We start from the raw sequence: 13,253 nt of genomic DNA on the forward strand, positions 1-13,253 counted from the left end.
ATCAGTGGGTTATAGAGCCTAAACGTCATCGGCTGAGCATCAATTCAAGAAAACAACTCAAAACTCATCATGTACAAATTCCCCTCCTAAGTATAGTTTATTACCTGAGTTGCCATTCAAACATACTTTTGCAGACAGTGTTAACAAATAACCTGCAAAAGAGTCAACAGATTGATACAGTGTGTGTCCTGTAGTATGGGAAATAGCAGTACTCATAGTGTACTACAGTGTATTGCAAGGTTAAAGTTAAAACATACAGTTTCATATAGATATTCTGAGCTTCAGGTTCAGCTCTGATTACACAACAAACCACATCAGTGGTACATTGTGGTGGCAAAGAAAGGCCAGCAAATGCCGACGTTTAGCTGCTGATAGAAAACTGAGACAGCAGAGAGGGGATGGATTCATCTTCTCGTAGCGCCATGTACCAAGGAACTGTTTCTCTTGGGCAGACCACTACAATCATGTATGTTGGGGAAATATGACAAATATGCTGCTAAACTGGGCAGAAAGATGGAAAATCCCTTATCTGACTAACCTACATTTATTTCACCTCAATCCAGTGCAGTTCTGCTAAACAGTATGACGATAATAGCATCCAGCAGTGGAGATGAGGCTCCTGTGCAACATGCTGTCAATTTTGCAAACACAGCCTCATTTTTCATCAAACTAGCCCTCAACCTCTACATCGATAGTCACTGCAAAGACAAATAGCCTATTTCAGCACTTGCGGGGCAGTTGTCTTAACAGAAATAAGGCAAAAAGAGCTCCACAGCTTCAACATTAGGTATGTTAGAAAGTCCAAAATGATTTCAAAATGCTTGTCTTATTAATGAGACAAGCATTTTATTCATATCAATAATTTGTTCAACAACAGTGATTGATCTTAGTTCAAAAACACTGCAGATTTTTGATTCTGTTTGGCCAAATATTCTTCACACATTCAAAAAAAATAAGATAGTGAGTGGTAGGTTATCTGAATTTAAAGATACGCGTCCAAAATATAAAAACTTTATTGTCTAGGATACTGAAATAATAAAAACAACTGTCAAATGATATTTCTAAAACAATATTTGCATTTATGTACCAGTTAATTTGTATAAAGAGGAAAAAAACAAAACAAAACTTAGTCAATAAAAACAGGGGTGGTGAGGTGCCACTTCAGGACCTTCAGTATCAATCTTAAAATCTCCATTTAAAGAGGTGTAACTGACAGTTCATGAGGCCCACTTTGTCGAAGCAGCTAAAGAAAAAGCAATTCTCCACATTTAAAAGGAGAAAAGTTTTTTTAAAGACAAATGAGCATATTTAGAAAACAGGACTAGTGATACCCTCACATCCTCCTCCCTAAAAACACAGAGGGGAGAAGCAAAGTGATACCCCCGAGTTGGACGAAGGAATACAGATGAGTCAGATGAGCCAATGAGAAGGTTTCCATGAAAACGATGATATATTCCCATTAAGTCAGAGGGGGGAAATATTCCAAAAAAAGAGGGTACTTTGACTCAAAGACATGTTCCCAGTGCATAGTGGTAATTGCTCCTTATCCGTCCTCTTTAGGTGGTGTGTACCAGCCTGTAACAACAGGAAAAAATACTTTGCTAACAGATCCACACACAACTGTGTCTTATGAGCCCTAATCATTCAGAAAAATGTACTTACCGTTCTTTTCATGTATCTGCACAAGGGATTTGTATGACTGTTGTGCTCTGGCAAGATTGTACTGGTTCTGAAAAACAAATACTGTTCTGTAAAATTTGTCTCTATGCATGAGAAACATGAGCGATTACTGCAACAATAGTTCATGTGTGGCTCAGGACTCTCGCTCCCACTCAATTCCTTGTCATTAACCTGCTGCTGGCTGTCCAGTGAAGGCACAAAGTTACTTATGTAATTGCATGTTTCTTCAGTATGCACATATACTGTACATTACTCATTAAACTTTCCCCTGTAGTAATGTGCCATTCAGTGTGGACTGAACGTAGAGCAATGAGCGAAGAAAATCAGTTTTACATTTTCAGTAAAACAATCTTTATCTCCTTGCTTTACCAAATAATGCTAAAAGAAGTTTTTATTTTTATGAAATGGCAAGTGTAGGTGAGGCCTATGATTTATCTCAATATACCTTTGTATTAAAACAACAGCTAAACATGTCTCTCATTATGCTTCCAAAAATGTTTGCAACAGAGCTCATGGTTACATGGTTACATACTAAAATCAGATTTATGATTTCACTTACCTTATTGGCTCCAAACTGCACTCTGGCTTTTCCTTTCACCAGAGTTGCATTTATCTGCATAATGACAGATTCTATGGAATAGGCACTGCTCCAGCCCTGAAAACACAAAAGCACATGAAACAAATGAATCTAGTTCTTCTGCTGTTTGAGCTGAGAGGTTAATTATGTTCTATGTATGTATCAAACATATTTACACAACCTGTTTTGTGAGAAGCTCCATACACAAGGCCCCTCCTCCTAGAACATAACTGAAATAAAAAAGCAGTATTAGAAAAGATTTAAATATTTTCAAGTAGGTATGTACATTTAATCGAATGTTCATGGCTTTCTGCAGTTCTGCTTAATGTAGTAATGTTGAGTCAGATAGATTTATATCTAATTCTAATTATTTAAAAAGTCTATGGCTTAAAATGAACAATAAAATCATGCTGCACTAGAATTGAATTATTGTCATTTAAATATACTTCACAGGCTAGTTGTCCTAGAACACAGATGGTGCTTTTATATACTTTCAAGAATCAGGAATAATAATTTAGAGCCACTCATAAGCAAACCACACAGCTGGTACAATGCTGCAGTCTGTAAGCAAATTACAGCATCAACACAACCACAAAACATGATGTAACACCATATTCAACAATTCATCCAGACTAATGCAAAATAAATTTTCATCCACAAAGGGAAAAAATCAATATTATGAGCAAATCTTTCCCAATACGGTCAAAAAAACATGCAGCAAACACGTGAACAAAGTCCCAGTCAGTGAATACTTCCCTCACATCATGTCATGTACAACCTGGGCAGATCACTGCACACTTACCCTCCAGAGAGCACAGGTGAGACAACCCGTACAAAAGGTGGGTCAAAAGGAAAATTATCCTGTTGCATGGAGAATAAAAAAAAGTTTAAAAGAATTAATAAAATAATAATAATTTCCAAAGAGAACAACAAATGCACTTGATCAAATGACTTACTTTATAAGAGAAATTGAGCAGAATATAGTCTACTCCTTCCTTTTCTTTTAAGACCTGCAAGTCACTATGCAATGGACTATCTGGGTCTACCCTGTAATAGAGACACGTCAAATTTAACAGGACACACAATATTTGGGAAGTTGGAAATTATTAAAAGCAATTTAATGTGAGAACTTACGTCCTTAACTTGACGTGCCATTCATAAAGGCTGTCATTGACTAGTTCGACTGAATAAATACCTGTGAAATAAATGATACAATCACAGACTTTTACTTAAATCTGCTTATGACATGTTAAAACAATAAAAATCTCCAGTCTACAGAAATATGTCCCTGCAGTCACCTGTCTTGTAACTCTGTGATCTGTAGATCTCCCTGAGTTCCTTCATTAGGCGGTCTGAGGCTTGAACTGAGCCAGAGACTGCACCCTGCAACATAAATAACCGAATAATCATTAGGCAGATCAACGAGTAGACAAATACAAAGATCGACTATAATACAGAGTGGAGAGGTGGATGGGTCTATATCCAGGCAACTAAAGGTCATTTCTGTCCACAGCCAAGCCACGAGTATTTTCAACTCTCCTTAAGAGCAAGGTTGAATTGCAAAACTTTTAAATGATAATGATCATTTTAAACTCATAAGAGAAACTCATAATGGAGCCTTAGGTTCTGTTTCCTGTTCCCTAATGACACCAGTGATTGTATGATGTTTGAAAATGCCAACCTTTAAAGAATTTGAATAAATCTAAATTAGAATCTGTTCAATTTGCATCCTCTGCATAACGGTTGTGTTCTGACTGAAAATGCCCCTGCATTGCTAGATGATATTTGACTGCAGTGCTGCCTGAAATTAAACTTTTTGATGAAAGGTTGACCATGTTTTTCCTTGTTGGAGTCCTCTGTAGCGGCAGTCGTACTGTAAAAGAACAATGAGTCTGCAATTTGATAGTGGATAGTGTTGGTGAGAACAAGGTCAAACAAAAAAAAAAGAGCTCTTACATTCAAGTGATCCTGCCTCTGGTTTTTACGAATCTTTTCCAAAATGGCCAGATTTTCCTTTTCTATCCCGTCATCTTCTGACTTTTTTCCATCAACTGGCTCCTCTTCTTTCATGTCATAATGATCTAGGTCTTGGTCCAGGTCAATGTCCTGCTGCCACAGTATATCACATATGTTTAGAAACAGGATCTAAACAAACTGGATCATTAGGATATGAATAATATTCCAGTGAACTGTAAGGAATACATATATGCACCTCTCCCATTTCTTCCTCCTCTTCCTCTTCAGATGTCACCTCATCTGTGGGCCCATGCTGTTGTGGAGTGAAAACAATGTGAGCGGACAAACTCAGAGTTTAGACACAAAGAGCCACTAATTTTCATTCTAGTTTTTAGTGCCTACCTTTCGCTCGTGGGTTATTGGGCCAGCAGGTAGAGGCTGGTCGAGCATTTCTACATCTGGATGTTGTGGCAGGTTGTAAAGCCGACAGAGGTCACAAATGAGGCGCTTCAACTGCTGAAGAAGCTGTGAGTGAAACCAGCAGGGTAAAAAGTCAATAATAAAACCAAACCACTACTGTGTTCTAACTCACACATTGCCCTGTTTCTCTTCATCTGGTTTACAACTTTGTTGTGTATTTTCCAGCAAATGTTAGCTAGCTTAAGATTTTGCAATTAACAACTACAATTAACTACTAACATGAAACATGGATTGGTTGCAATGTAATTATTAATAATTTGTAATATGTACTTCATACCATCTGAAGTAATGAAAAATGCCTGGCTTGTCAGGTGCACAAGTAACTCTGTTTTATATCTGCAATGTTCAGTTTTTGTTAATATTTTTTTAGTAAATGTATGTTCAAAATGTATTTTACTGTGCAGAGGTGCTGTTGGTACCTTGTATGAAGTCAGACTCACAAAACAGTACCACCAAAAGTACCATCCTGGGAATCTGACAGTTACTCGCATCTTAAAGTTTGGGAGCAAGGCTTACCCTTCAAATCAATTACAGCAATATCTATTAGTAATCTATTAGTAAGTTTTGCAGCATTTTTATTTATTTTAATTCAATAATGATCTAGACTTGTAGTGCTGTGCAGAGAGAGTAGGGGGTAGCAAACAGTAGGGTAGAGCAGAGAAGGGAGAGGGAGGGCTGGGTGGAGCAGAGTCAACTGATTTCAACTTTCATGCTATTGCCAACAGATGCATACTGCATATTTAACTACCTGTTTTAGCACTGAAGTCATTGCGATAGCGTTATGTTTGAATTCATTATATTTCAATATACTTGTGATATCCTGCCTCTTATTTATGTATTCAACTGCATTCAACTGTACACATAAAGCTAGTAAAAGGGTCACTGAATGCATTATTATTATTTTATTCAAGCCTCTCAGAGCTGGATCCACATGAGCCAACTTACCAATGTGCTGCCTTTTCTCACATCCTCTAAACGCTCCAACACTTCAGCCAGACTAGGATCATCAGAGTCAACAAACCATATTGGGGGTGTTGAGGGATAGGATTCCTGCAACAGATGCAACAATGGCACATGAAAATCTAGCCAGTCATTTCTGTGTGCTGATCTTAGTTGTCTACCTTCACCCCTTCACACTAAAGAGAGAAAAGTATTGTGATGAAACCAAAATGGTTCCAGGGAAATTCCCTCCACATAAAATGTTAAAGTTTATTCCAAAGTAATGCACGATTTCAACCAAATGTCTCTACCCACACAAAGCCACCCACTGAACACAATTATGTGTCCAATGACAGCTGTAAGAATATTGGTGGCTGGATAGTGTAGTGGGAAGATCGCCGCCCCCCATGCAAGAGGAGACCAGGCTGTAACCCACCCACCTCCAGTGGGGGTCCTTAGGCAAGACTCCCCTACGCTTACTGTGCCTTTTCCTTGTACCTTGTAAGTTTTCTTAGATAAAATCATCTGACAAATGACTAAATGTAAATATAAATCTCCAGTGCCAGCTGACAATTAGCTGAGTTGTGCATGACTCCTTCAGCCAGACCACAACACTTGTGTTTCAAGTCACCCAGAGGAAAGCAAATATGTATGTATGTGTATAAATATGTATTTGTGTTTATTATTGTGTTAAAATATCATATTCATTAAATACTTCTTATATTTATTAGTAAAGTATATTTGACTTTATATGCCACACTTTACCGATCAATGAGAGCATATTTGTTCTATTGTAAGTTAATTATCTTAATACATTTTAGATGATGTGAAGACTTGAGCACAATGACTAAGGGTACAAGGAAACTCGTATGGTAAAAAATCAGTAATGTCTGGTTCTGTAATGTAGTGTACCAATTTATCATTGCACTGAATCGATCAGTGCAATTCAGACATGATACTAATGTGAGAAGCTGCTAATTATGGAGCTCCAACATAATGCTAACACAGCATACATTAAGTCTCAGAAATTTGTTAATTTCATTTAACTGTGAAGACTTTCTCTGCATGCTTTATGCACCTCTGATATTGCAGGGACATGCTACACCCCTTCTTCAGTATTGTCATCAAGGCCTTAAATCCAGCCATATTCATTTATTAAGGAGCACTATGTCTTTCTCTCTAAACTTGGCTGTCACACTGAGTCATTTTCTGATGGTGTCTTGATTTGCATTTGGATTCTAATGATAGTCATGATGGCTGTCCTACTAATCAATTTGTTTCTTGGACTTTCTTGGTTCACTTTTACTCACTTCATTTAGAGGTTTCACATGCAGCCTATGGGGACAGATGTTGACGCTCAAAAAATAATAATTGCAGCTTTGTAATGTGAAAATTGCATGATTTGCATGAAACTGCAATATTAATTTGAAAACAATTAAATCTTTAGCCTTGCCAACAATAAAAATGTCAATTAGCTGAAGCTTTACTTCATTGCATTTTGGGGATCTAACACTTGCCATCACGACGTCAAATTCAGATTAACTCACAATGAACTGCAGGGCTTCGGGAGCAGGATGAAGTCAAGGATGCAGTGGATCAATCTTCACCTAACTCATTTTCTAGTGGGATACTGAATGTACACGTGTGTACTGAATTAAATGGTATGCCAAGTGACTCTGCTTGAGTCTCAACATGACAGGCACAATAAAAGTGTATGTGGTAGATGTTCCTGCTCAGAGAGAGGATGTGGTCAGGGTATCAGGAAGGCGAGACAATAATCAGTGCCACCTGAACAATACAAATGCAAGTGTCATGACAACACAGAGCTCCAGTTGCTTGTGACACCACATACACTTTGTATTATGTGCGAGTTCACAGATTTTCAAGTCACTAAAAACGCACAGAAACCAATTTAATCTGCTGGTGTTGAAATGCATGAAAATATAAGGCCTATATGTGTGTCTTCATACACAAAAAGATGGATAGCATAGTACAGTGCAGACAGACTCCTTCACATCAACATTACATATCTGTGTTTTAATATGCAGATAAAGGGATCGTTAACGTCGCAGCTTTAATGTGTGCCTGTAATTCTGATAGATGGGCTCCGTCTATTTACTGAAAGCGCTCAAAACACAGTAGAAAAACATTCCATCGTACCGCCTCTAAGTTACTTAGCTAACGTTCAAGATGTGAACGGGCTATGCAGCTGTATGTCCGCTGTGTTCCTCAAAACACAGCCTAAACAACAGCTGAGACCATCTACAATTACGATAAATATTGTTAAGCTTAAAGCAGATGTGGTTCCGTAGTTTGAGAGTTATCGGCCGTATTACTCTAAACAGTAACGCAGTTATTTTGGCTAACAGGACAAGCTAGCGTTACTTTCAGTTAACAGGCTAGCTAACGCTACTGCAGCGTCGTTAATAATCGACGTTTTATTGTATACTTCACAAAGTGAATTAATGACTGGAGCTGCGTTGTTTAATTCAGTTCACCAGTTACTTAAATCTACGTGGCCTAGCACAACGTGAAAATAAAAGCAGACACTCTATTCGTAGTTAATTTGTAAACACGGAACCTCCTGCGGGATTATTCGGTTTCAGTCGATAGACAGTGGCTGTGTTAGCTTGTGCGCAGCGCTGGCCTGGACTCACCGTGATGTTGCAGTGAATGATCAGCAGCTTCTCTCCTGTTACGTTGAACTGGCAACTGAGTTCATCGGGTTTCCAGTCTATTATTCTGAATCGTTCGTGGTTTGGGTCAAAAATTGACTCCAGAAACTTCAGTTCGGCCTTCAGCCCCGACACCGACATCTTCTACTCATCTCAAACCACCAGGCCGCTGGCAGAGGGGAAGTCGGGGCGGAATGCGACCGCGCAGTCGAGTCGGCTTCTACGGATCTCGCACGATAGCGTGAGAACAACAACAAAGGGCTAAGTGTTTGATTTCTGGTGAACACTGTCAACATATAACTTTAATTTCATCATCATTATTATTATTTTAGAGTTTTTCTTAATTATTTTGTTTTAGTTGATTTTCTAATTATAACATGACATGAATTTATTTATCACTAGTGTCACATGAAAACAGTTTGACAAATAATATGGACAAAGATACTGAATATACAGTAAATAACATACATCAACAAAGCACTCTGAGCTTCAGGTTCACAGTGTTGGTTTTTTTCAGTCTTTTGGGGGGAATTTTCTCCACAACAATACAGCATCAACTGGATCCTGTATTATTATGTAATCTTGTGACTGCTAGGTCAAAATCCAGGTTTGGGAGACAGTAGCTCAGTTAGTAGGAAATTTGTCTATAAACCCCAGGGTTAGTAGTTCAATCCTGGTTCCTCCTGCCTACATATCAAGGCGTCCTTGAACAAGACACCAACACCACGTAGCAGTGCCAACATGTACTGGGATGCAACTGTCCATCAGCAGTTCCCCTATACTCAGTAAAGTTTGTCAGACTTATGATAAAACCTTTTACGGGGCTATACAGCATAGTCACAGAATTGTTGTGTATATCTCACTCTTTGGCCGTCACCAGTGATGATACCTGAAGTCTTCAACATTTGCACAGGCAACCCAGTCAGGGTTGATCGAGGGCTGATCTGTGGATATATTCTACGTGGGTTCAGGCCCGGACTAAATAAACATGTATAATTAGTTACAATAATTAGTTAATTACAGTCATAATTCATTTAAATCTTGGATTGCTAAACAAACAACCTGGAGGTACTGTTGCTGTAAAGATTGGTTGGGTGAATTCTGTGGGACTGCAGGCAAAACAAAACATTTGGTTAACTTTTGGTTAAGACTTGACGACATAACAGCAACATATGCACAGGTTAATGCATCTCAGAATAATATTGCTGCAATGTCTTTATGAAGTCTGGGAATATCCTATATAAGTGTTGACTCTGAGTATTTGTCAGCAAATATACATGTAATGCAGTTTAAACTACAGCCTCAAAAATATAAATATATCTAGAAAATTATCAATCAGGGCTTATAGCCATTTTAGGTAAACACTCATAAGCATATTTAATAAAATACATCAGAAAAACTTAAAAAAGTGAATTTATGAGGCTTTGAGGAACCTTATAAACAAAGTTATATCAGTGCTTAACACTCAATCTACTGTCTACTGATACAATGCTGTAAGTTGTGTTTGCATCATTTGTGTGTAGTGTAGTGGAGTAGAGCAGTGGTTCTCAGCCTGGTGGACCGTGCAAGGTTCCCAATATAAATCTAAAGAGTTGATTATGGCACAAGCATTTCTAGGAACTTGGGAGGGGGGAGGAGATATAGATAGATATAAATTTATTTTACAGATCGGTAAACATGTGAAAGTAATGTGCCATGTATGTTTTATGTATGCTGTGTTTAACACTGTAGTTATTGTATAATTAACCTTTATAGTGATAGATCTATAAAGTGTGGTGTCGTGGCGCTGCTTTGTTTTGGAAAATGGAGTATTATTTATAGACACAGGTGTAACAGTTGTGGAATACTCTGTGGACTGTTATGATACTTTTCTGTACAGATAAACAACCATGAGCCATTCAACATGTTATGCACCGTCTTAACACTGGGTGGCCCAAGAGATACATGTGTTCTACTCACAACTTGAACCAGGAACCACAGAACCCTTATCTTCACCAATGCACACCCTTTTTTCTTTTTACAGTAGACCTGTGTTTCTGTTGTATAAGGGGATTTGCGTAAGTAAGTGTTTGTATTACACAGATTGAAGTAATAAAATGTATGTTATATTGAATGACAGAGAAGAAATTACACTTTACAGAGTGCAAAGTTTAATAGCAGGTAATGCTCAGCAACAGTTGTTGCAATCAACCCATCATCTAGTTATCAAAATGTGTAAAATGTTTTTGTGTAAATAAGTAGTAGTAGTAACTGTTGCTGTCAAACTAAGGGTTTGTTGTAAATACAATATGTACCTCTAGCACACAGTGCACAAACATCAAAGACGTAGTGCAAGTTGCAAGAAAAAGTAAGTGAAGTTAATTTCCTGGATTTCTGCAAAATAATTTGTCATCTGAACTTACACACAAATACACAAATATCAAGAACACAATGTCTCTAAGCTGGTACAACACAAGCAATCATAATCTTTCCTGTTTTTATTGTTCGTGTTTATTGTATCAATTTTCAAACAGGATTCATCACAAATCTGCATAAATTAGATCATGTTTGCAATTATTATTACAAGATTTACAAGTTTATCTACTATTCTAAAAAGAATAAAAATAGCATTTTACGTGCTAAGATTAATTCTGGATAAATATCCACTGACAAACCTTGGCAGAAGACAGCAAGCTAAAAAAATAATCTGTGCCATGCATGATGTGTGCTATAAGTTTTCCATGCCTTTTACACTTTTGAAGCAGCAGCTTAAGAGTGAATGTAAAGCAGATTGATAGAATAATAGAAATGTGATATATTTCCAGATATTACTTAGAAAAAAAGTGAATATTCATGAAGAAATAATGAATTAATCAATTACATACAAGTAACATAACAAACTAGAAACAATTTACGCATTTTCTATTTCTTATTGCAAAACGAAGCTTTGACAGTAAAAAAAAGCTGAGACGTTAATATAGAAAGTACTTCTCTTCCGATTTGTAAGTAAGGTGGGAAGGTTTAATCTTTTCATTTGCATACATGCATTGTTGCTCGCATGAATGATTAAGGAGCAATAAACATTTCTACTAACTATGATTTTTTATTTAAATATTACATGAAATATTGATAACTTTTAGATTTTTTTAGAACAAACTACAATTGGTCAGGGAAAAACTAATATTTTACTTAACGTAAAAATGTATTGTTAAATTCTAGTTGAAAAAATTAAAAGTATTATATAGTAGGATAATAGAAAGTATATCACATTTTATTTTGCTGTATCTGTATGGCTGTACAGATGGCAAATCATGTTGGCTACTTCCAGAATCCAATATCTATCTAATATCTAAGTATCTATTAATAACTAGTAGTAGGACTGTTGAATAGATCAAGGGGGCTCACTCGACAGGAGCTTCTGTTAGTGCAATATCTGAAGCATTGTTGTTGCTTCCAATTGCTTGTCCTTGGCTGTCCTGTTCACAGCATTTACAGTATTTAGACTTTAATTGCTGCACTCCAAATGCTATGGTGGAGATGACAAGAATCACCAGTCCAATTAACTAACAAACCAAAAAAGAGATAAGGGTAACTGTGAACTACTGCTTGTAATGGTCAGCACTGTTGTATAACCATCCAGTACAACTGTGTAGAACATCAATATTCACATCACATATGATTTAGTGATTAATGCCAAATAACATGTTTTAAATAAATCAGGTTGTTGCTCACCTGAGAATGAAAGTACCACTGCTGGGTGTGACTCATGTTCTCCTGTGATAAGGTGCTGTTGTCAGGTTCACACCATTTCTGGTGATCACTTTTGTCAACCATCACAAACCTGCCTGACCAGTATGTCTTTGCACAGGCATAGTACTGGCCATCAAAGAACGCCAGGATCAGCCACATTAGGAAAGGAACTATGCCCAAAAGTACACGATGTTTAATGTCAGACGTTTTCCTACACCCTTGAATACATAACATCACCACAGAGGCAACAACTCCAGGTAGAACAATATATGCAGCTGCAAAGCAGGCATTATACAAAGGTCTGCAAGGACATGCAAAATCCAACTCCACTAACTTCTCAAAGCCAGCAAGGATAAAGCCGAGAACCACATTTGATGCAAGAGGGCTTTCTAAAAACTCATTTTTTAGTCTGGAGAGGAAACCTCGAGTTTGTTCCTTGGATTGTCCTGCATAAAGAGTAAAAAAAAAACAGAAATAGAAGAGACAGTGAATTCATATAGGTGCAGTTAATTAATGAAAGCCACAATTTTCTTCATGTCAACAGAACCTTCTAATAGGTACTGTGTAGTGTGAAAACATAGCACAAAATAAATTAAAGAAGTTAAATTACTGAAAGAAAAACATCTAACGTACAGAACAAGCTAAATGAGATTGCAAATATAAGATCTGTTTAATAGATAATCTGGGATTTCTACTGTTACACTATTAATACATCACAAACTGCTTTTATAATCTGTAATGTCTCAGTAACTTAATGACTCCTATAGGAAAATACAGTTATTTAAATTAACAGTCTAGAACCAACAAGTCCTCCAACCTGCACTGGCTTCACATATATCCTGTATTATATCACATTTTGTATATATGATATATTGTATATATATTGACTATGGATATTTTAGTACATAAAAAAAAACCAATGACACCTACCTGACAATGTGTTTGAGAGACTGGCCATGTTCATCTTTGAGATTTGTTGTGTTCAAAACCGTTGTGTGATACAACACATCCTCCCTCTATAGTCTTTGCTCTAGCCGTGGAAGTTACACCTTTCCTTCCTGTGTACTACTTTTTTATATCAAGCAATAAGTAAATATGTATTCAACCACAACATTGAACTTGAGTTTTATCTTCTTTCAGGTGCAATAATTTACTCAACCAACTATTTTCACCATCATCACTGCACAAACTGTGAGGATAGGACTGATGAGACCAAA

General features: G+C 37.1%; 2 protein-coding genes across 3 annotated transcripts; both read right to left on the reverse strand.

Annotated features, from left to right (window-relative positions):
- Positions 1-673: 673 nt before the first annotated feature.
- On the reverse strand, positions 674-8,532 carry LOC113166029 (ubiquitin-conjugating enzyme E2 Q2-like). Of its 2 annotated transcripts, none has more exons than XM_026365941.1 (13): positions 8,290-8,532; positions 5,639-5,743; positions 4,616-4,738; positions 4,470-4,526; positions 4,214-4,363; positions 3,556-3,640; positions 3,392-3,452; positions 3,214-3,304; positions 3,060-3,118; positions 2,439-2,487; positions 2,240-2,335; positions 1,663-1,729; positions 674-1,575 (listed from the first exon to the last, which is right to left on the reverse strand). In XM_026365941.1, the coding sequence occupies exons 1-13, from the start codon at positions 8,446-8,448 to the stop codon at positions 1,544-1,546; spliced, it is 1,134 nt and encodes a 377-aa protein (XP_026221726.1). In that variant the 5' UTR covers positions 8,449-8,532; the 3' UTR covers positions 674-1,543. The 2 variants fall into 2 exon arrangements, with proteins under 2 accessions (XP_026221726.1, XP_026221725.1); XM_026365940.1 differs by having other exon boundaries at positions 4,214-4,366.
- Positions 8,533-10,592: 2,060 nt separating this feature from the next.
- LOC113165383 lies at positions 10,593-13,253 on the reverse strand. Its single transcript, XM_026364806.1, has 3 exons — positions 12,967-13,253; positions 12,019-12,482; positions 10,593-11,849 (listed from the first exon to the last, which is right to left on the reverse strand). Exons 1-3 carry the CDS (start codon positions 12,998-13,000, stop codon positions 11,688-11,690), a joined length of 660 nt encoding a protein of 219 aa, XP_026220591.1. The 5' UTR covers positions 13,001-13,253; the 3' UTR covers positions 10,593-11,687.

This window comes from Anabas testudineus, chromosome 6 (genome assembly GCF_900324465.2).
Source record: "Anabas testudineus chromosome 6, fAnaTes1.2, whole genome shotgun sequence".
Lineage (NCBI taxonomy): Eukaryota > Metazoa > Chordata > Actinopteri > Anabantiformes > Anabantidae > Anabas > Anabas testudineus.

What these genes read in the sequence shown, in the direction of transcription:
- LOC113165383 (XM_026364806.1), bottom strand. Translation starts at nt 13,000, where the DNA reads ATGAACATGGCCAGTCTCTCAAACACATTGTCAG. An exon ending in TCTCTCAAACACATTGTCAG is followed by an intron (nt 12,483 to 12,966) that starts GTAGGTGTCATT and finishes CTCTTTATGCAG; the next exon opens with GACAATCCAAGGAACAAACT. An exon ending in AGTGGTACTTTCATTCTCAG is followed by an intron (nt 11,850 to 12,018) that starts GTGAGCAACAAC and finishes TTGGTTTGTTAG; the next exon opens with TTAATTGGACTGGTGATTCT.
- LOC113166029 (XM_026365940.1), bottom strand. Translation starts at nt 8,448, where the DNA reads ATGTCGGTGTCGGGGCTGAAGGCCGAACTGAAGTTTCTGGAGTCAATT. An exon ending in TCACCTGTGCTCTCTGGAGG is followed by an intron (nt 2,488 to 3,059) that starts GTAAGTGTGCAG and finishes TTTTTATTTCAG; the next exon opens with TTATGTTCTAGGAGGAGGGG. An exon ending in TGGAGCTTCTCACAAAACAG is followed by an intron (nt 2,336 to 2,438) that starts GTTGTGTAAATA and finishes TTGTGTTTTCAG; the next exon opens with GGCTGGAGCAGTGCCTATTC.